At 38.5% G+C, this 20,471-nt stretch overlaps 1 protein-coding gene across 6 annotated transcripts in view; it reads left to right on the top strand.

Annotated features, from left to right (window-relative positions):
- The window catches only part of dnah9 (dynein, axonemal, heavy chain 9), a 39,333-nt gene that overhangs the window by 4,636 nt on the left and 14,226 nt on the right, over nucleotides 1-20,471 (top strand). The window contains exons 1-5 of one of the 6 annotated variants that reach the window (XM_088438171.1): nucleotides 2,838-4,696; nucleotides 11,084-11,192; nucleotides 11,330-11,489; nucleotides 15,189-15,284; nucleotides 20,227-20,286. In XM_088438171.1, the coding sequence (XP_088294297.1) occupies nucleotides 4,654-4,696; nucleotides 11,084-11,192; nucleotides 11,330-11,489; nucleotides 15,189-15,257 (381 nt within the window). In that variant the 5' untranslated portion in view covers nucleotides 2,838-4,653 and the 3' untranslated portion in view covers nucleotides 15,258-15,284; nucleotides 20,227-20,286. Of the gene's footprint in view, nucleotides 1-2,837; nucleotides 4,697-11,083; nucleotides 11,193-11,329; nucleotides 11,490-11,565; nucleotides 11,807-15,188; nucleotides 15,285-20,226; nucleotides 20,287-20,471 lie in introns of those variants that run through there. The other 5 variants (XM_088438172.1, XM_088438173.1, XR_015868300.1 and 2 more) reach the window with 5 other exon arrangements.

Here is a 20,471-nt window from a genome sequence, read left to right as displayed (position 1 = left end):
ATATATATATATATATATATATATATATATGTGTTATATATATATATATATATATATATATATATATATATATATATATATATATATATATATATATATATATATATATATATATATATATATTTGACATAGTTAGAGGCCCAAATAACTCCATAAGTCATAACAACAATTTTTATGCATGACCAACTTTTACACAATGGCGGTTTTCTGAATCAAACTAAATTCTTGTGATTTTGTCCAAAGTATGGCTTACCTTTTAAGTGTGATAAGTCATTTCTGAATATGTGTTCACTTTCTACCACTCAAAATGTTCCGTAGCATCAGACCTATCTATACATGTATAGTTTGTTTATTTTGTTTTTGTTATGGTGCCCCCTGTGGACAATAGTAGCAGTACTCACCTAGTAGGCATGTTGATTCTTGCTGATTCTTTGAACCTGTTGGCTTTGTATTTGTTGATTTGGACAGTGTTGTACAGTTTTGTGATGGTATGTAAAAATGAAAAATAGTGATCGTCGCAAGAACAAAGACCCCAAAATGCCCAGAGCCAATGAGAGTAAAGAAGTTCAAACACCCACCCTGTAAGAGTTGACATTCAAACAATAACAATAAACAAGTGTTTTGTTTTTGTTTTGTTTTTTTTGCGGGCAGTACCTTTTTATTGTCTTGTGCACACGTGCAAAATTGCAAATATGCATGCACAAAGAGGCTGAAAGTGAGCTTATACACATCCACACTAAATTGTTTGTAATGCCAACTGTTTTTATCGCATTTATTTTCTGCAGCAGGCTTTGCAAGCAAATTCGTGTATTTGGCCTATGGCGCCCTCCTGTGACTTTTGAGTGTTAAGACGCTCAACACACAATTTCCTCTATTTCCATATTGTTGACTCACCAAAGAAGGGATTGCATCAGTAATTACGGAAAATGCATTATAACACATCAGGTTTACAGCATATCAAAAATGATGATTTATCATGGGAGTCAATGAGCCAGAAAATGGCATTATTACAAGAATTTAGTGTAATCTCCCCAACCTGTTTGCAATAAGTTAGAAATTGCAGCAAAGTGGCATTTTGAACTTCCACATGTTTTTACTGTCCTAGAGAAATATTCGCTCCCAAGTGTATTTTTTTCCAATGCTTTTTCTTTGATGAAACACAGAAAAAAAATGAATAAAAGCCAGAATATGGACAAATAACGTCGAAAGGAGCAGCTCCCTATTAGGAGCCGGCTCCCGTCGTTCACTTCAAAGAGCTGGCTCTAAGAGCCGTTTCGTTCGCGAATGACACAATATGAGTCTCTCCTGTTTGTATGCTGCTCACAGTGTGCTGCTGTGTGTGTCTCTAACCCCTCCCTCTTTTCCTCAGTGCAGCGTGCTTGAGTAACCCGAGCTTTAACGAAGGGGGGAAAAAAAACAGGAGAAAAAAAAAAGTCGGCTCCTATTAGGAGTGGCTCCCTATTAGTGTGGAGTAAAATCGCTGTCAAAAAGGCGTATCCGTGTTTTCAAATAGACGTATGCATGGTTTTAGATTTGTATCCGTGTTTTCAGATTCGTATTCATGTTTTCAGATTTGTATCCGTGTTTTACCACTCTATGAGTACGACTCTCGCGAGACACGTGCGAGAATCTCTCCTTTGGATGCACAAATCTTCCCTTGACGCATTGATCTGCCTTTGCACGCATGGATCTGCTTTTGGGTTTAGTTGGGTATGCAAATTGAGATGTTATCTCAAGAAACCACACTATGTCAGTCGAACTGCGAGCCATCCAACGATTCTGCAACAATTCAGGTGGCCAATATCGAGCAATAAATCGCATAATTTAATGCAGCAATCTGGGCATTGATACCTCCAGGTCCCCTTTTCTTCTTTGAAGAAATTGTTACAAGAAAAGCTAAATAACAAATAACAAATGGCAAATAACCCTGTGGCATAGTTGTGTAATCAACTGTGCTCTTCACCTGAATTGCCCATACCTCCGTCCATTTCCGTAGCGTAGCATTAAGCTCCGTTCTGTGATTGTTGCAGGGGCATTGGATGGCTCATAGATCGACTGACATTGTCTGGTTTGTTGAAGTGACGTCATCTCAATTTGCATATCCAACTCAAACCCAAAGGCAGATCCATGCGTGCAAAGGAAGATTTGTGCATCCAAAGGAGATATTCTCGCATGTGTCTCGCAAGAGTCGTACTCATACAAGTGGTAAAACACGGATACAAATCTGAAAACACGGATACAAATTTGAAAACACGAATACAAATTTGAAAACACGGATACAAATTTGAAAACACAGATACAAATCTGAAAACACGCATATGTCTATTTGAAAACATGGATACGCCTTTTTGACAGCGATCTTATTCCAAAGATCCATGCGTGCAAAGGCAGTTCCATGCGTCCGAAAGAAGATTCACGTACGTGTCTCGCGAGAGTCGTACTCATATGAGTAGTAAAACACGGGTACAAATCTGAAAACACAAATACATATCTGAAAACATGGAAACAAATCTTAAAACATGCATACGTCTATTTGAAAACATGGATCCCCTTTTTGACAGCGATCTTATTCCATATATTAGGAGCCGGCTCCCTTTGTTCACTTCAATGAGCCAGCTCTAATAGCTGTACTGTATTGTTTTTTGACATTAGTAATTCGTTTTACATATAATTTGACATTATTTTCGAAGTAAACAAATGTAAACAACAAATAACTGATGAGCCATTTGGGACCCGAAAGAGCCGGCTCTTTTTAGTGAGCCGAGCCAAAAGAACCATCTCTCTTAAAAAAGCCAGAATTCCCATCACTAGGAGAGACAGGGAGAGAGAGAGCTCGATAGCACTACAGAGAAAAAAACAACACAGTGGAAAGTGGAAAGGTGACAAAATGAATAGGAAACGCAGTGAAATTAGGACTCATTCCAACTTAATTGCTAGTTCAAAGGCTGTGTATCTGTCGCCTCAGAGAGAATCTTCTCCAAAACAGGGCAGATATGAACAGAGAGGAGAAACAGGATCAACCCTTTGAAGACTGCAATTATAACATATATAGTGAAGACTGCATCATAACATATTTAGCCATGCTTGTGTGCTGTATGACCTTGACTTCGGAACAGAATGTACTCTGCTCAAACCAGCTGCATTCAGTTTTGCTCTGATTTATGTCCAGGTGGAAAAACACCCAAGCAGTTGTTAAGTTTCAGTTTTGTTTTGATAAGTTTCGGTACCTCCCTGCTAAGAGTACAAAAGAACTTGCCTTGAATGTGCTCTTGGCACAAACTGCTCGATCGCAGCCTTTGCCTGCATCACATTTGTGCCCAGAATATTTTGCATTCAAACGTCGAAGCGTTTATCATATTTTATGCCTCTGGAATCCAGTCATTGACCGAACCTGGAATTGGTCGAACACGTGGAAGGACCCCAAAGGCTTGCCTTCCAACACCTTCAAAGCTGAGGCACTTTTTTTTTCTTAATGCCAATCTTCACAAAAGACTAGCTAAAACTTTTACCTGGATGTTGCTTTTTTCTTTTTGTTTTACAATTTTTAATTTATAGTTTGTTGTGTGGTAATCAAAGCTTTACTTATGTTGTTTTACTGTAAATAGTTAAAAGCTTATAAGCTTATACACAATCAGAGATTTGAACTTTTTGTTGACCTTGTTTTGAGATGGGTCTTTGTTTTTGTACTTTATTTTTTTTTTTTGTAGCACTCCATGTTGTACTTCACGTTGAGTATGTTCAGAAGAATATAATCAAAGCTATATAAATAACAAATATTTGATATACTGTATATTTTTTACATAATCTGTTTTACACGTAATTTTACCTTATTTTTGGGAGTAAATTAATTTAAGCAACAGAAAACTGAGTAGCCATTTGGGACCCGAAAGAGACCTCTCTTCTTAGTGAGCCGAGCTAAAAGAACTGGCTCTCTAAAAAGAACCAGAATTCCCATCACTAGTGAGCAGCACACGAACAGTGAGACAACAGAGAGCTCGATAGAGACAGAGAGCTAAAGACCAGCCAAAACTTTTACCTGGATGCTGCTCTTTTCTTTTAAATTTAAATTTATAATTTGTTGTGTTGTAATCAAAGCTTACTTATGTTGTTTTACTGTAAATAGTTAAAAGCTTATCAGAGATCGCAACTTCTTGTTGACCTTGTTTTGAGATGGGTCTTTGTTTTTGTACTTTATAATTTATTTTTTGCAGCACTCCATGTTGTACTCCATGTAGAGAATATAAATAAAGCCATATGATTAATAAATATTTGATATACTGTATGATGTTTTACATTAGTAATTAATTTGTCACATAATTTTACATTATTTTTGGTGGTAAATAAATTTAAGCAACAAAAAAAACTGAGGAGCCATTTGGGAGCCGAAAGAGCCGGCTCTTTAAAAAGAGACAGAATTCCCATCATTTGTACTCACCCATTGTAAATGAAACATGTAATGACGTGTTATGCATGCAGACCTATCAAAAATGGAGCTTGGTTTGTTTCTGGAAGTTTGGAAAACTATTCATTTTATTTATTCTCACGAGTTGGTAGTCACCACCTAAGCGCAGTATGACCTTCCAGGGACTCTTGTGACGTGGTGCGGTGGAGTGGAGACGCATGTAGTGGGCAGGGGTGTGCGGCGTCTTTGCTATGGCGCTGCGCAGGAGAGCACAGCAGTATGTGGAATCCAGGGGTATGGCATATTTCTCATACTCAGCCAGTATGCTGTATGTTTTTCACCTTCCCCCACACAGTCACACACACACACGCACACACACACGCACACACACACACACACACACACACACACACACTCTTCATTAAAATTTACCTCATCAGCAAGCTCAGCAGGTGCTTTAAATGATCCTTATCTTTTTAATCAGGTGTATTTTAGAGCGAAACATAGCACATTTAGAATAATGGCCCTTAAGGACTTAAGTTTGATGTCTATGCTTTAAGGGAAGTAGGAATGTGTCGTGTCCTGTTTGGAGATTCAACTGGTAATTAAGGAATAAACATGGACATATATTGCACAGTCAATAATGACAGAGAGGCAGCTATGTGGGTAATGACAGTGGTGACCCCAAACCAATCGTTATAAAAGTTAGCGAAAACAACATTGACTATCCACGACCATTTACGACTCAATGAGATGCAGGCCTAGACATTCATGGTTGTGCACATTTGTGGGGTGCATGTCTTTGGCCATTGTGGGGTAATTATTCATGTTCAAATCTTGCAAGCTCTTTTATCAATGTGAATCCCTCTTTAATGATGCAAAAATGACAGTCCTGTTTTTCTAGTCATTTTGAACTTATGCTGAATGATGATTTGATTCAAGTTATTGAGATCGACCCCAATCCAGGCGAAAATGTCTGTTTCGTTTTTATTAGAACCAGTCTGAGCTAGGGCTGCACATTTAATCAAATTTTAATTGCGATCACAATATTGGCTGCCACGATTAATTAGGCTGATCCTCTGTGATATCAACATTTAAAAAGTTGAACACTTTTTTTTATGAATACCAGTCAAATCAAGTACTTTGTCATCCTACCACCAGGGGCAATGTTTCCCATATGTTTACATAACAAAAGCTAGACTCTCCCAATATATTATTTATCTTTGTGAATTAACAGAGTTTACGTAATTCCTAATATTAACATGTTAGCTGACAAATGAGACGCATTTTGAAAAATCCTATTGTCAAAAAAATTGATTAAATTCGGGTCAAAAATGACATTTTGACTACTAAGTGATTAAAATTTGCTTAAAAGTAAATAATGTGCTTGGTTCTAAGTAGGCTTATGTTCTTCAATGGTTTGCTCCAGTGGCAGTCCGTGAGTATAACACATACACCTTCTGTGATGTCAGATTCTCGAATAAATACCCCTCATGCGAGTGTGTATATCCATGAAATTGTATGGAGTCCAAATTATTAATTATTAATTTATGTTATTAATTATTTATTTATTTTATAGAATTTTATATATTTACTATTAATTGAATGTGAATGAAATAAAATAACACAAACATATTAAAAATGAAAGAATAAATAAAGAAAAGGCTTATGATTTTTCTCGACCTCTTCATGGTCTTTTTCTCTTCACACTGAGATGTAGTGTAACCGCTCGGGTCTTGCCAAAAGTTTTTTTAAAAGCACCATAGTGCAGTGAGGAGCTCTTGTTACCTTCGAACTTAGATGTACAATACTGTATATCCACTTGGGTGTCCCAAGTGCCCCTGGCAGCTGAGACAGAAAAAATGGCAGTCTAGCTCACGCCCCATCATTTGTGCGTGCTTGATGTGTTTCCAGAAGTACCTGGTGATGTTAAAATGGCTGTCATAGTGAAGCCAAATGTTATATTTAAGGAGTAAATTAAGGAGAAGAAGGGTGAAGTCTGTGGCCCACCTGGTTGGAATGTGGGATGGTTCCTGCCCAATGGCTTTGTCTGCTGTCAAGACATCACTGCACTATATAGCACAATATGTTTTCTGTAATTTATATTGTTTATGTGTATGTCTGTGTTTGGTACATGCAGCATCCACTTCAACCTGTGGGACTGGAAGGGGGCTGCTCCCACCTGTGGTCCCTTCTGGAGGTTTCTGATTTTCCCCTAATTGGGGTTTTTGAGTTTTTCCTTCCCCTTCTGGGAGCTTTGACAGGGGATGCTGTTGTGTACCTTACACTGAAAGGCATCTGTGAAGCCCCTTGAGACTTCAGTGATTTAGGGCTATACAAATAAAATTTGATCGATTGATTGATTGAAGTTTTTCCTCATAGAATTTTGGGCTGTGCCAGCAACATCTCTATGGCTTGCGCCAAGCGAAAGGTCCACTTGCTTTGAATGTGCGAGTGCTCACTGAACAATTTTACTTTTTATAATTTTACTGCAACAAACTTTCCTTGAGTTCTTGAAAAGAATATGGGCTTTAAATATCAGTTATCGGCCTCCTTGAACTACCGTTAATCGGTATTGCCCGTATAAAAAAAGCATGTCGGTCTATATTGGTACTGTATATGAAGTTATTATTATTGACGAGCTGAAAATAATTTTGACAAATATAAAGGAGGGCTAAAGCTGTGAAATCTTTTGATATTCAGTTATACTAAAAATTATATTCAACAATTGAAAATGTTGATAGTTTGGCAGTTATTTAAATAATATTTTTACATATAAATTTAGAAGAACATTTCTTTTCTTTTTTTTTTTTTTTAATGAAACTGTGCCTGTGCATTCCATCCCTTACTGAGGTGTTGTGACTCAATGGCTTAACATGAACAATTGTTGCTATGACTGGCTTGACTGTATTCCTGACAATGATGTCAGTTTATGTTCGGCCAGCAGAGAAAGCCTAGCTGGCCCCCACGGTCTACCACTGGTTTGCTCTCAGCAAGTAAGCGAGCTGTGTTGCCCTGTGTGCCAAGTTTTTGCCATGTCTTGTGGATTTGTTTGTTTATTTATTTACTTTATTTATTTTATAATGATTAGTAGTAAGATTAGTACCAAGCCTTTAAGCCTTGTTTATATACTGCTTGTTAAAAAAAAAGGGCACTAAATAGACATGTTCAACCAAACGATGAATAATCGTGATTAATAATCATGATTTATTTTATTATTTTGGCCATAATTGTGCAGACCTAGTCTGATCCTATCCTCAATTTTACACAACATGCTAAGTTTGTCATCGTGGCTGTACAACCGTTTCCTGCATTTATGTTATGTTTATGTTATGAAAAACTGACATTTTCAAATCTGAACAGTTCCAGAAGTGATGTGCTAGTCCTGGTACCACCTGACACTCCCAGTGCCCAAACCTAAGCTTTGCCGCACATGCCAATTTCCTGTTGCCAACAGCCTCAAAATACAGCATATCCACTGAACATAATAGTGTTCTACAACTGCAGTGACCCCTCATGACAGTGCCATATGTACTAGTGGATGAAGCTTGAATAAATCTTTTTGCAAATTGCATAATACCAGACCTTTCATAAAACGCCCTGGCAAGAGGAGCGGTTGTGGCTCCCTTGGGTTGCGAACGGGCAGTAACATCCACCATGTTTTTGACCTTTGTTAATCCTTGTGTGCCTGGATCATACTGCATTCTACTTTCTTGGTAAGAGTGCATTTAAGATTGCGTATAGAAAAAAGTATGGAATTTTTGTTTCAGAGTATATAGTGTTCAGCATTTCTGTCAGAGGTCTTGCTGTCTTGCCAGCCTCTGGCTGTGGCTTCCTTATTTATGTCCACGGTAACTAAACCATTGTTGACATATAATTGCCCAAATGTTGTATATTTCATGCTATTGTGCACTGAAATCAATACTGACTTGGTGTAGGCTTGCAAAGTATGGTCTCTCTGAGACACCGTAGTGTGCGGTGCTGCATTCATGTAACACCAGTAAACGGCATTACTTCATTCTACACATTGCAGATTTAAAGTGCACCCTAAGTGCCTGAAAAAAAACAAATATTAAACCCTTATTCAAACTAGGAACATTTTTGACCAACTGAAACATTTGATGCTAAAAAAAGATAAGTTATGTCTCTCTTGCTTGCTCCGAGCATATGATATGTTGTAAAAATAAATGAATACTGATACATGTAAATTCATCTGGAAAATTAACACCAAAATCCTAAATATATTTACGTGAAGAAAAAGGTATAAAGTATTGTTCAATTTTTTAAAAATCACCTTGATCACTAATGTTCTAGTGTTCTAATATATTGTCTGTCTACATGTTTATTTATTTATTTGTTTATTTATTTATTTATTTATTTGCTCCTTATTTTGGGAACATTCGTAGAATGAATATGTGATTAAAAAAAAAACAGGATACACAGGAAAGATACATTAACTATCAAGTGGAGAAGGGGTAGGATTAAATAAGTTTATGCTTCCTCCTACTCCTTTTCGAACATGATAAGTCAATGTTGTTTCAACTGTTTTCATTTTTCATTTGTTGTTTTTTGTTTTGTTTTGTATAATTGCGTGTTCGAAATAAAGCATTCATTCATTCATTCAATGTGTAATGTTGACAGCACTTTAAAGTTTTAAAACCCTGCACAGACTTTGACTATAAGAATGCCACAGCACCACCTGGTGCTGCAAATGTGCAATTACACTACATGTGGCGAAAGCAGAGCCCACTTCCCTTCGTACCTTCCTTGCCATAGCATCTATGCATTTGATGGGCTGTATAGTATTTCACATTATGATTTTGACTACCAAATTTTCCGCACTATAAGGCACACCTAAAAGCCTTATGTTTTTTAAATAGCTGATGGTGCGCCTTATAATCAGGTGTGCCTTATATGATGAATATAGAGATTGGGATTCGTAGATGGGTAATGAACTGATAAAGTAAACTTTACCTGTTTCTTTTGTGTGTTTACGGTTGAACAAGGTTGGTCATATTGACATTGAGTTATTATGCTATTGAGAGTTTAGAGTTATTATTTGAGTTATTATTGTTATTACTTTGAGTATTATTATATTGTGATTGAAAAAGATTTAAAATATGTCATTGAGGGTGCACCTTATAATCCGGTGAGCCATATAGTGCGGAAAATACAGTAATTGCATTTATACCGGACCTCCATTTTACATGGAGTTCATTTTCATCATTTCATTTATTCATATCATTTTATTATTACAATTAGAAAAAAAATGAATTTGAAGCTGTGGTTATGATTTTACTTTTTTTTTTTTTTTTTTTTTTTAACCGATTACAACTATGGTTTATTTCACTATCTGTCCAGGGTAAAGTTTCAACTAGAATAGGCACAACCTCACAGATGACCCTGATGATGACAAGACCTATAGGAAATATATGGGTCAATGTTTTGTACTATAGGAAGTGAATATAGTCCTTGAGTAGATGGAGTAGGGTTATGTCAGGAATACAGTCAAGCCAGTCATAGCAACAATTGTTCATGTTAAGCCATTGAGTCACAACACCTCAGTAAGGGATGGAATGCACAGGCACAGTTTCATTAAAAAAAAAAAAAAGAAAAGAAATGTTCTTCTAAATTATTCTATTCTCAATGTGCATGTTGGACAGTTTTGGGGTAATAAGCGGCCAAACCCAGGTCACGTACATGTTGCGTTTATTTGGAAATGTGAACAACCTCACCAAAAAATTGGATTTCAGACAAATATTGCGTAACCACTATGGAAATTACACCACTCATTGTCCCTGACTTTTGCAAGGCTAACCTGCTTCTGTGGGCGGCACAATTACTGGAGAAAGGCTTCCCACTGACTGCATAACAGAGACAATAATAATCTGAGTAATACCATACATGAAGTCAATATACTTTTGCTTTAGTTTATTACCTACAGTATTTCCGCAGGAATGTCACCTTTCTCTGAGTTCTCATTCATAAAGAACGGTTGTAAGGGCCAAATACAACCTGCATCCATGGGGTGGCGCTATAGCCTATATAAATGCCAGGTCACGGGTGAGGGGAGGGAGGATTGGACCGGAAGGGCAAATGGTTTTGACCGCAGGGACGTTTCACTTTCAAACATTTGGGGTGAATTGTTTTATTTGCACAATATTCAAATTTGGTTTATGTTTTGAACACGCAGAATGCAGATTCTTCCATGTCACATCATTACTCACCACCGCTGAAATAAATTCTTGGACACAACAGTGCACCTGTCAAGTGTCAAATTGTTTGATACACAACACCAGTCAGGGAGGAAAGGCGCGTCAACCGGGTCCATCCAAGGCTCAATCTTTGAGAGCTCCGTAAAGGACGGAGGCTCTTACAACGGTTATCTTGCTAATCCCACATCTGACAAGGCTAATTGAATCTTAAAATTGTGATCCTTAACTCTGTGGTCGCTTCTGGGGTTCTTAGTCATATCTAATTGTCACATTAGTTATGTGTGTAATTGGTCTCCTAATAGCACAGTGATTACTTTTGATTTATTTCTTGGAAGTCATGTTTAATTGTAGTTTGCAATTTGTGATGATATGTTATGCTGCACACATAGTAAAATAACAAAACTAAACTAAACAAAACAAAAAGACCTCCACCAGAGTTAATGTTAACCTGTTTACTTTCATTCAGATTTGACAGCAAGAATACTCACCAGATGTTGGATACGTTTCACCGGAAGATTCAGGAACAGCTTGTTTGAGGTGACCGTCCCTGAATACAAACAGCTTCTCCAATGCAGGTAAGAGAGCCTAAGGAAAATAAAATGCACAATTGATTCCAAATGTCACACTAATGAGCAATTAAATCTGTGACCCTTATTTATATTCAGACTCAATATGGTTGGATTCATTTTATCTCCTGTCATTCATCCCTTAGGCGTGAGGTGGGCCTGCTTAAGGAGCTGTGGGACATGATCACTGTAGTTGAATCCAGCATGGCGGAATGGAAAGTGACTCCCTGGAGGGAAATTCATGTGGAGGACATGGAATTTAAGTGCAAATGCTTCTCAAAAGATATTCGAGGGCTGGATAAGGAGGTGAGGCACTTGGAAAGAGCGGCAATAAGACTCTGAGACTAATCACATGGGTAATGTGTTTAATGTGTGATAATAGGAGATGAGAAGAAATGGCTTCCATTCCCAATGATGCAGTTACCGCAAAACAATGGTTATGAGCCTTTTGTAAGATATCCTCCTCAGCATGAAAGGCAAGCATATTGTTATCCCCTGGTGCTTACAGTAACAAAAGTTGCTAAATTGGTTTCCATTTCTTCTGAATTTCTGGCTACAAAATAATATTAGGATGTGAGGATTAAAATGAAAATAAACATATGGCATCAGTGTTGAATAAGTCACTTCAAAATGCAATGCATTATTTATTACCTGTTACAGTGAATCTAAAGTATATTGTTACATTATAATATTACTGTGTTTGAAAGGTAAGGCATTACACTACTTTTGCATTAGTTTTACATTACTCTCACCAACATAACTGGAAATATAGATTTGCCTTTCTAAATAGCTCATTACGCTCATTTCACATCCAGTGGAATGACCTTACCCCAAACTTGAGTAAATCTACATGCTCAAATTGATCCCAAAATAAATATTATTGCCCCGGTGGACTTGTAAATGATGCCTAGTTCGCTGGAAAAGATTATCAAAAACATACAAACAAAACAACTTAACTTTGCATACCAACAATATATCAGCACCATCTTAAGGCAACCAAATAAACAACATTCATACTATTAACTGCTTTAAATAACATTATAAATTTTAAGGGTTCAGGTATTTTTTATCTGGGGGGGGGGGGCGCTATATATCATAATGTATATTAACGTGAATTACTGTAATTTGCGCAGAGTAAAATACTACCTTATATATAAAATATTACTGGTGCCTATCCCAACTGGCTTTGGGCAGGAGTCAGGGGATACCCTGAATTGGTTGCCAGCCAGTTGCAGGGCACACAAGAGACGAACCATTCACGCACTGACACTACACATCTTTTTCTTCTGTGATCAATCATCGAACAGGTGCAATCTTGGACTTTTTTTCCTGGTTACTTCAAATTTGTGCTGCCACTTCACTGCTATCCTTATATAAATGTCAATGGCAGTGAATGAGTGTATTGACCACAAGCTCAGAAAATAGATCTTAGACATTTCTATTTGTCATTGGCAGTGAACAAGTCAATCACTACTAAGTAATCCATAGTGCAACTAATAAAATTGGCACATAGCAGTAAGAGCACCTTCACCTAACCTAACATGTCATGCTTTTGAAATGCAGGAGCCAAAGAGAAGTCAGCAAGATATGAACTTAGCCGCTTTTGACTATGAAGCAGGTGTACTAATCACATCCTTGGCAGTACTGCCCAAAATGTTACTCATCACCTAAACCATTCATGTGAAAAATTATGAAAGAACAACTACTATAAACATGGAAAGATACATGACCTGTCACTACTGATAGAATTCATTTGCTCTCCGCCTTGAAAACAGTGGGCCCCCGTGTTACGAACTTAATCCGTTCAGCGGCTACGCTCGTAACTCGAATTGCTCGTATGACGGGCAATCCAAACCTATGTTAATTAGTGAATGCGTGCAACCCGTGCAAAAACCTTAGGTAAAAACATCACGACTTTATACACATATTAAAAATTAGTAACATAATCTACTGTACAGTTAAATAAATAACATAAATATACAAAGGAAAAATGACATTTACCTCTGGGGCAACGTGACTTGAGCTAAGTGGAGGCAGAGGGGAGCAGAGACCAACCCGTAGAATTTATTGATTTATTTTCTTAAACAAGAACTTTTCTCAAACTAGAACATATCACCGGCGATTTCCTTCTCTTTAATCCATAATAGAAGAAGCCTCTCCATTTTGATGTCGACCGAGGTCCGTCCCCCGGCAAGGAAAGTCTTGCCCTTAGAAGATTGCCGAGTGGTTACGGCCACAAGCAAGGTTAACTATGCGTGCGCCTCCGTATTTTTTTATTATCTCCTGCTTGGTTTCTATTGTCATCATCCTCTTACTTCTTCCTTTACCGCCACTTGCAATTTTAGAAGCCATATCTAACAGATAAAGTTTGCAAAGGATTCACAACATTCCTTCCTTCCGTTTTTCACTCATTTTCTCTCCTTCCTTCCATCCCAACCAGCTGTGCCATCAAGCTAGATAAAGGCGTTCGGCCAATAGCATATCGGCATTTCTGTGATTGACGTGACGCCGGCCAATAGCATATCCGCATCTCTTGTGACCTTAATCGACCAATAGGATATTGGCATCTCCGTGACTGAACCCGTGACCGAGACAGTGACTGTGACATTGTAAGAGCAATAGCATATCGGCGTTACAGTGACATGCGTGAACAGTTGATTTCGTTGATGCAGCAAAGCCAAAAAAATAGTACGGACATTGACCGGCATGTCGGATTGTTCGTTAGGCGAAAGGTTTGTGCGTAAGAGGGGGACAAAAAATGCCGCGGTCAACGCTCGTAAGTCGAAAAGTTTGCAAAAGAGGGAGTTCGTAAACCGGGGACCCACTGTATTACAATTTCAAAAGTTATTTATTTATTTTTTGCCATTCACACAGATATTTATAGACAGGTTTGTGACCCTTTTCTTTCCAAATGAATGATACTTTTGTAGAATTTTCATTCATTGGTATTTGTATATATGTATATACAAATATGTATATATTTGTGTATAGTTTACTTCACTGGTTCATTGTATGAGTAGCACGGTTTGAATAGGTATGTTGGGCTGCAAATATTTACATTCAATGATATTTACATTCAATGACATATGCAAAAGAAAATCCCCATTTTTTTGTCATCATCATTTCAAATTGTACATCAAAACAAGGATCTGGACACAAATGGCTGGATACATCTCATGATCTTATTCTTTTATATTGCATGGTTGATTAGGTGTTTTATACTTATTTATGTCAGAGAGTCTGTATAAATGATTGGTACTGTTACTAAACTTCTGAGATGGCTACTCTAGAATCCAGGGGACAGGCACCTGCCTGGTGTTTCTTTTTACTTTGAAGGTAGCAAAATAGAATACAGTACTGCCAAGTATCACATGTATTATTATAACCTCATATCCATTGAGATCCACATGCAATTATTATTAGACTACATTATAAACAAAGGTGATCTCATAAAATGAGATGCTACGATGCTCATTTTTGACTTATATTTTGTCCAGTGTCTCTAAAAGTTTAAATGTTTTTATCAGATATCCCCTGTTGCAGACCCCCCAACCAAGGTTGACGCTTTTACTGATGATTTTTCTTTCTTTTTATGAGCAACTTTGTACATACATCACTGTATTCAACTCAATCACCATCACCTTGATCACCGTAAGGGCTGTAACATAACGTTTAAACGCATACAAATATGAACGTAATATTTCGTTTGTTTGTAATCGTTCCGATTAGAAACAAAACATATATGAAATGAAGTATGCATTAAAAACATACCTTTTGCCTCTTTGAATAGATTTGCTTGTACCCATGTGCAAACTCAAAAGCTCCGTGCCAAATCCTTCATCAAGCTACCTTATAGGTTGATATAGCGGGCGTTTGTTGCTGACGCTGTTTTAGCCATAGCTGGAGAAACGAACAATATTTTTCTTTTTCTATTTTACGACCACCCGTTGGACCTGTGTCCGGCGTTTTTCTTTAATTTTGAGGACTGTTTCCATTCTTCGTTAGCTGGTGATTCGCCGTTTCTCTGAACAGCTCCTAGCTCCGTCTGTCCTCGTTTTCGTGCTGCTCTGCTAGAGTAAGTATTCGCTCAGCTGTACTAAGGTAAGCATGGCTTCGTGCACCTCCACCGCATCGGTCACTTGCAACACCTGCACCATTCTCATGGATAGGCTTTCTCTCCTAGAGGGCCGTGTCCGTCAGCTAGAGCTAGTTTGATAATCGTCGATCAGACGGACACATCTGATAGTGATAGTAGCCTACCCGCTAGTCCGGCACATTAGTTATAGTACAATTTAAAGCCTTTTGTAACAAAATCTAAGTTTGAAAAGACTGTATAAACATTTACATCTTTTATGTTTCTGTGCAGAGGTTACATTAACCGACAATTTCCCATCATTAATGGATTTCTTTAAGAGTTGACGGGAAAATTTTAAGGCCGTCACTTAATTACTTAATTGCGCACTTTATTGCGCCTAGAAATACTGCAGCTCACTAGGCTCTTATAGTAGTTAAATAGCAATTACCTTACAGTGCCTTCTCTGTTTTATCCAAATGATTTATTTTATAACAAGGATTCCTCTTGTGAGATGGCTTACTCGTTAGCGTCTGGGCTACGGGATGACATCAGAGGGAGAGAGTCATGCACAGCGGTGTTTATGTTAGCTTTTGCTAGTGCTGTGCCGTTCCGAGAACCAGCAATAAACCCAGCCCAAAATTCGGGTCGGGTCGGATTTGGGCTTAAAATCTTACCTCTACTAGACACCAGCTTATTGCAAATGTTTTGTTGAAAGGATCGGTGCCGGTCGGCGCTCAGGAGACAAAGACAACACTCAACAAAAGATCAACGTTCCCAAATTCTATTTAGCCCAAATAACTGGCATATTTATTTTGACCAAATGCAAGTTCTCAAATACAGTTGACATTGCGTGAAATCATCATATGAGCCTCTTACCTATGCCGAGAAGGTGGAGAGCCAACACCCAAGTAGAGCTCCGCTTGTCAACCGGCTGGGCGTTCGTAGCAACCCGCAGCAGACTCTACTTGTTTGTACTCTGCATCTCTCTTTTGTACTTTTTAGTTGCGTGCGCGAGGAAGGACAGGTGGCCTACCCGTCCGCCCTGGCGCCGCAACACCTGTTTCCCGATTTGATATTGACACTTAAGTGTGTCATTCAGGCTCTGAAAAACATCTTGCTCAAAAACATCTTGTACAATAATACCTGTCAACTTCCCACGACAATGTTCTTCTTTGTTATGGAAACAAGATAGTAAAGCGGTCAAATCGTCCTGACCAAAAACAAGTTAGTGAAAAACAGCATATCTAACCATGGTTGCACAATATATTTGGGTTTTCAACGGCTATGGGAAGCATCACTAATTACAATTCCTCTCAGCAAACAACACTAGTTACTCAGATATAGTTATATATATGTCGGCTCCAACGATGGCTAGTTTCTGTAGAGAGCTGGGTTTCCAGTTTGTAGATAAATGGCCCTCTTCCTGGGGCCGTTCTGACCTTCTAAAAATGGATGGCCTCCACCCTAACTGGGAAGGCGCCATCACTCTTTCTATAAACATAAATTACTGTTTGAGCCTTTCATGACTTCTCACATTAGAGCATATCGGGTCGCAGGCAAGTAGCGAGCCTGCTACAATGGGTGTGGAGTAAATAAGGCTAGAGTTAACTGGCATTAAGCTGTACTGCAACAACACACATAATATACTTAGTCTAGGTCACTGCAATCCACACACAGTTTCATTACCTAAAGCTGAATCCCTTAGTGATAAGAAATCAGCTGAGGTGAGGTGGTGTTGATTAAGGAAAGAAGCCATGCCTCCTTAACTGGTCCGATTAGTGACATAGTAACTAGGCGGAATATTAATATTAATACGTGCGTTGTAGCCGTCAACAATCAAATTCTGACATACTATTCTGACTAACATTGTGACGAGGTTTTAATTACTCAAAATACAAACTAAGCCCCAGCCATTAAAATCTTGTGAGCATTAGTACTACCAACATTAAGACTCAGAATAGTTCAGGAAAAATTTCCCAGTTTAAATTCGGCTTCAGAAACAATAAGTCACTCCCCTTGGAAGCCATTCTTGTAAATGATCTTATTACAGCTCACAATCTTAAAGTGCTTGGTCTCTGCAAAACCTGTTTAAAACCAAATGATTTTTTTACATTAAATGAGGCCTCACACCCAAACTTTGTGGGTTCACACATTTCCCGTCCTTGCAAAAAAGGGGGAGGTGTCGCCCTAATTTCAGAATCTGATCTTAAACTGAGCACGAGCACTAATTACACCTCGAAGACATTTGAGGCTCTCGTTGTGCTCCTCACCACCATTCTATGTGGTAATTATTTACTGTCCTCCTGTTCCATACTCTGGATTCTTAGATGAATTACCTGAATTTATGGCTGATTTCATAACTTATGCAGATAATATGTTAATTCTGGGTGACTTCAATATTCATATGAACTCCCCATTTGAGCCACTTACTGTGGAATTTCAAGCAATAATCGATGCATTTGGTTTTACACAAAAAAAAGAAGCAGCAACACACCGGAATGGTAATGTCTTAGATTGAGTGTTAACCTGTGGCCTCACTGCCTCTAATGTGACAATTTTGCCGTATACTAACGCTATGTCTGATCATTATCTTATAACATTCGAAGTCCTAGCTCAGTGTGGTCTTATTGACCACAACCAAGGCTTTAAGAGTCATGATATTTACATCAACCACATCTGCACTTTCTGAACTACTGCCTTTCTCAACAGCTGGCTTTCCGTTTTTCATTGATTCAGTCAATAAGCTCACAAAACAGTTAATACAGTTCTTTTATATTCCCTAAACTCTATCGCGCCGTTGAGACTTAAAACTCGTCCGAAGCAGTACACTCCGTGGTTTACGGATGAAACGCGTACGTTTAAATTGTTAAGTAGACAACTTGAGCGTAAATGGCGAACAACTAAACTCGAGGTTTTCCCTAAGTCCTGGTGCAATAGCTTGCTGAAATATAAAGAGGCTCATAGGTGAGCAAAAACAAATTACTTCCAAAATGATTGGCCTTAATAAAAACAACCCAAAATATTTACAGTATTTGATACGGTAGCTAAGCTAACGCATCAGCAGCAGATTAATCATAGTTCCCTCCATTCAGCACACGATTTCATGCGATTCTTTACTCAGTGGATTCAGCTAATAAGAGACGAAATAATAAAGGCAGCACCACTTACCCCCTCGGCTGTGATTGCTGATGCCTGTTCGGACAATCAGGTTCATGAAAGTCTGGTAACCCTGTCCCAGTTTGATTTGGTATCCCTGGAGTGTCTTACACACCTGGTTAATGCAGCAAAACCGACATCCTGCATGCTCGACCCGCTTCCGGGCAAACTCGTTAAAGACTTATTCCCGAGCTTAGGGTCATTAGACTTGAATATTATCAATCTGTCGCTCTCCTTTGGTATTGTCCCTGAAGCTTTTAAGATGGCCGTCATTCAACCATTACTTAAGAAACTTAGGATATAGATAGAAAATCGCTCTAACTATAGAACAGTGTCACATCTCCCGTTTATTGCCAAAATGCTTGAGAAAGTTGTAGCACAAAAGTTTAGCGATTTCATGATAGATAATAGATTTCAATTCCTTCAGACAGGTTTTAGGGCAAACCACTCAACTGAGACAGCCCTAGTAAAAGTGACGAATGATCTTTTCTTAGCCATGGATTCCAACATCACATCAATATTATTATTGCTTGACCTTAGTGCTGCCAAGAGGAAACATTTAGATGTTAAACAGTAAGGGACCAAGCCCTTACTGTTCAACATCTACATGATTCCTCTTGGCGATATTATACGTAAAAATGCTATTAGTTTTCATTGCTATGCTGATGATACCCATCTGTACATGCCTTTAGAAATAAGAGATCCGTGCAAGTGCAGTAAACTGGAGGCCTGCCTTGCCAAGATTAAACAATGGATGTCTTCCGATGTTCTGCTCCTTAACCCTTGTAAAACAGAGATGTTAATTATTGGCCCTGATCGTCATCAGCACTTGATTTAGAATACCGCATTGAGCCTGGATAACTACTATTTCTCAAAGTAGTTTTGCAAAAAATCCTCTGCGTGATATTTGACTCAACTCTCTCTTTTCGGACACATATTAATAACACGACAAGAACGGCATTTTTTCACCTTCGCAATATAGCTAAAATTCACCCTATTATTTCTCCTAGCGATGCTGAAACATTAATTCATGCTTTTGTTACGTCGCGCCTAGACTATTGTAACGTTTTGTTTTTCTGGGCTTCCCATGTCCAGCGTCAAAAGCCTGCAGTCTGTACAAAATGCAGCAGCAAGACTATTGACAAGGACAAGAAAGTTTGATCATATTACTCCGATTCTAACTGACCTGCATTGGCTTTCAATACACATGAGATGTGATTTTAAGGTGTTGTTAATTGTAAAATTTTCCACAGTTTAGCTCCTTCCTATCTTGTCGACTTAGCATCACTATATGTTCCGTCCCAACAACTTTGGTCACAAAATGTTGGTTTGTTATCGACTCCATGGGCTAAAAAGAAGTCCGCGCGATGAAGGACTTTTTTCCATTTGCGCGCCAGTACTATGGAATGCCCTACTTTTGGAAGTTCACGCAGCCACCTCAGTAGAAATCTTTAAATCCCGACTAAAAACACATTTATACTCAAAAGAATTTAGTTAATGGGCCTGTCTGCAGCTTTCTTCTCATTTTTTTTTTCCCAGCCCCCCTCTGCCGGCTCAGAGAGGGGGCTAGCTAGATGCTGAAGGTTGACTTGACCGCCCCCATTTGGCCCTGCGCTCATCGACCTACCGGGTTAGGAGATAGACCGTCTGCAGTCCACTTGGTTGGACTGTGGGAAGGTTCCTGCCCAATGGCTTTGCCTGCTGTCAAGTCATCATTGCACTATATAGCACAATATGTTTTCTGTAATATATATTGTGTACCTGTATTTGTCTGTAATGTGTATCCATTTTGTCTCTATTTGGTACATGCAGCATCCACTTCAACCTGTGGGCCTGGAAGGGGGCTCCACCCACCTGTGGTCCCTTCTGAAGGTTTCTGATTTTCCCCTAATTGGGGTTTTTGAGTTTTTCATTCCCTTTCTGGGAGCTTTGACAGGGTATGCTGTTGTGTACCTTACACCGAAAAGATGTCTCTGTATGATTTTTTTTTCAAAAGAAGTCTCGACATGACCTCTTTTTTTCTGTGAAGCCCTTTGAGACTTCGGTGATTCAGGGCT

This window comes from Hippichthys cyanospilos, chromosome 17 (assembly GCF_059441005.1).
Source record: "Hippichthys cyanospilos isolate Australia breed blue-spotted pipefish chromosome 17, RoL_Hcya_1.0, whole genome shotgun sequence".
Taxonomy (NCBI): domain Eukaryota; kingdom Metazoa; phylum Chordata; class Actinopteri; order Syngnathiformes; family Syngnathidae; genus Hippichthys; species Hippichthys cyanospilos.
This window is presented reverse-complemented; position numbering and strand designations above follow the sequence as displayed.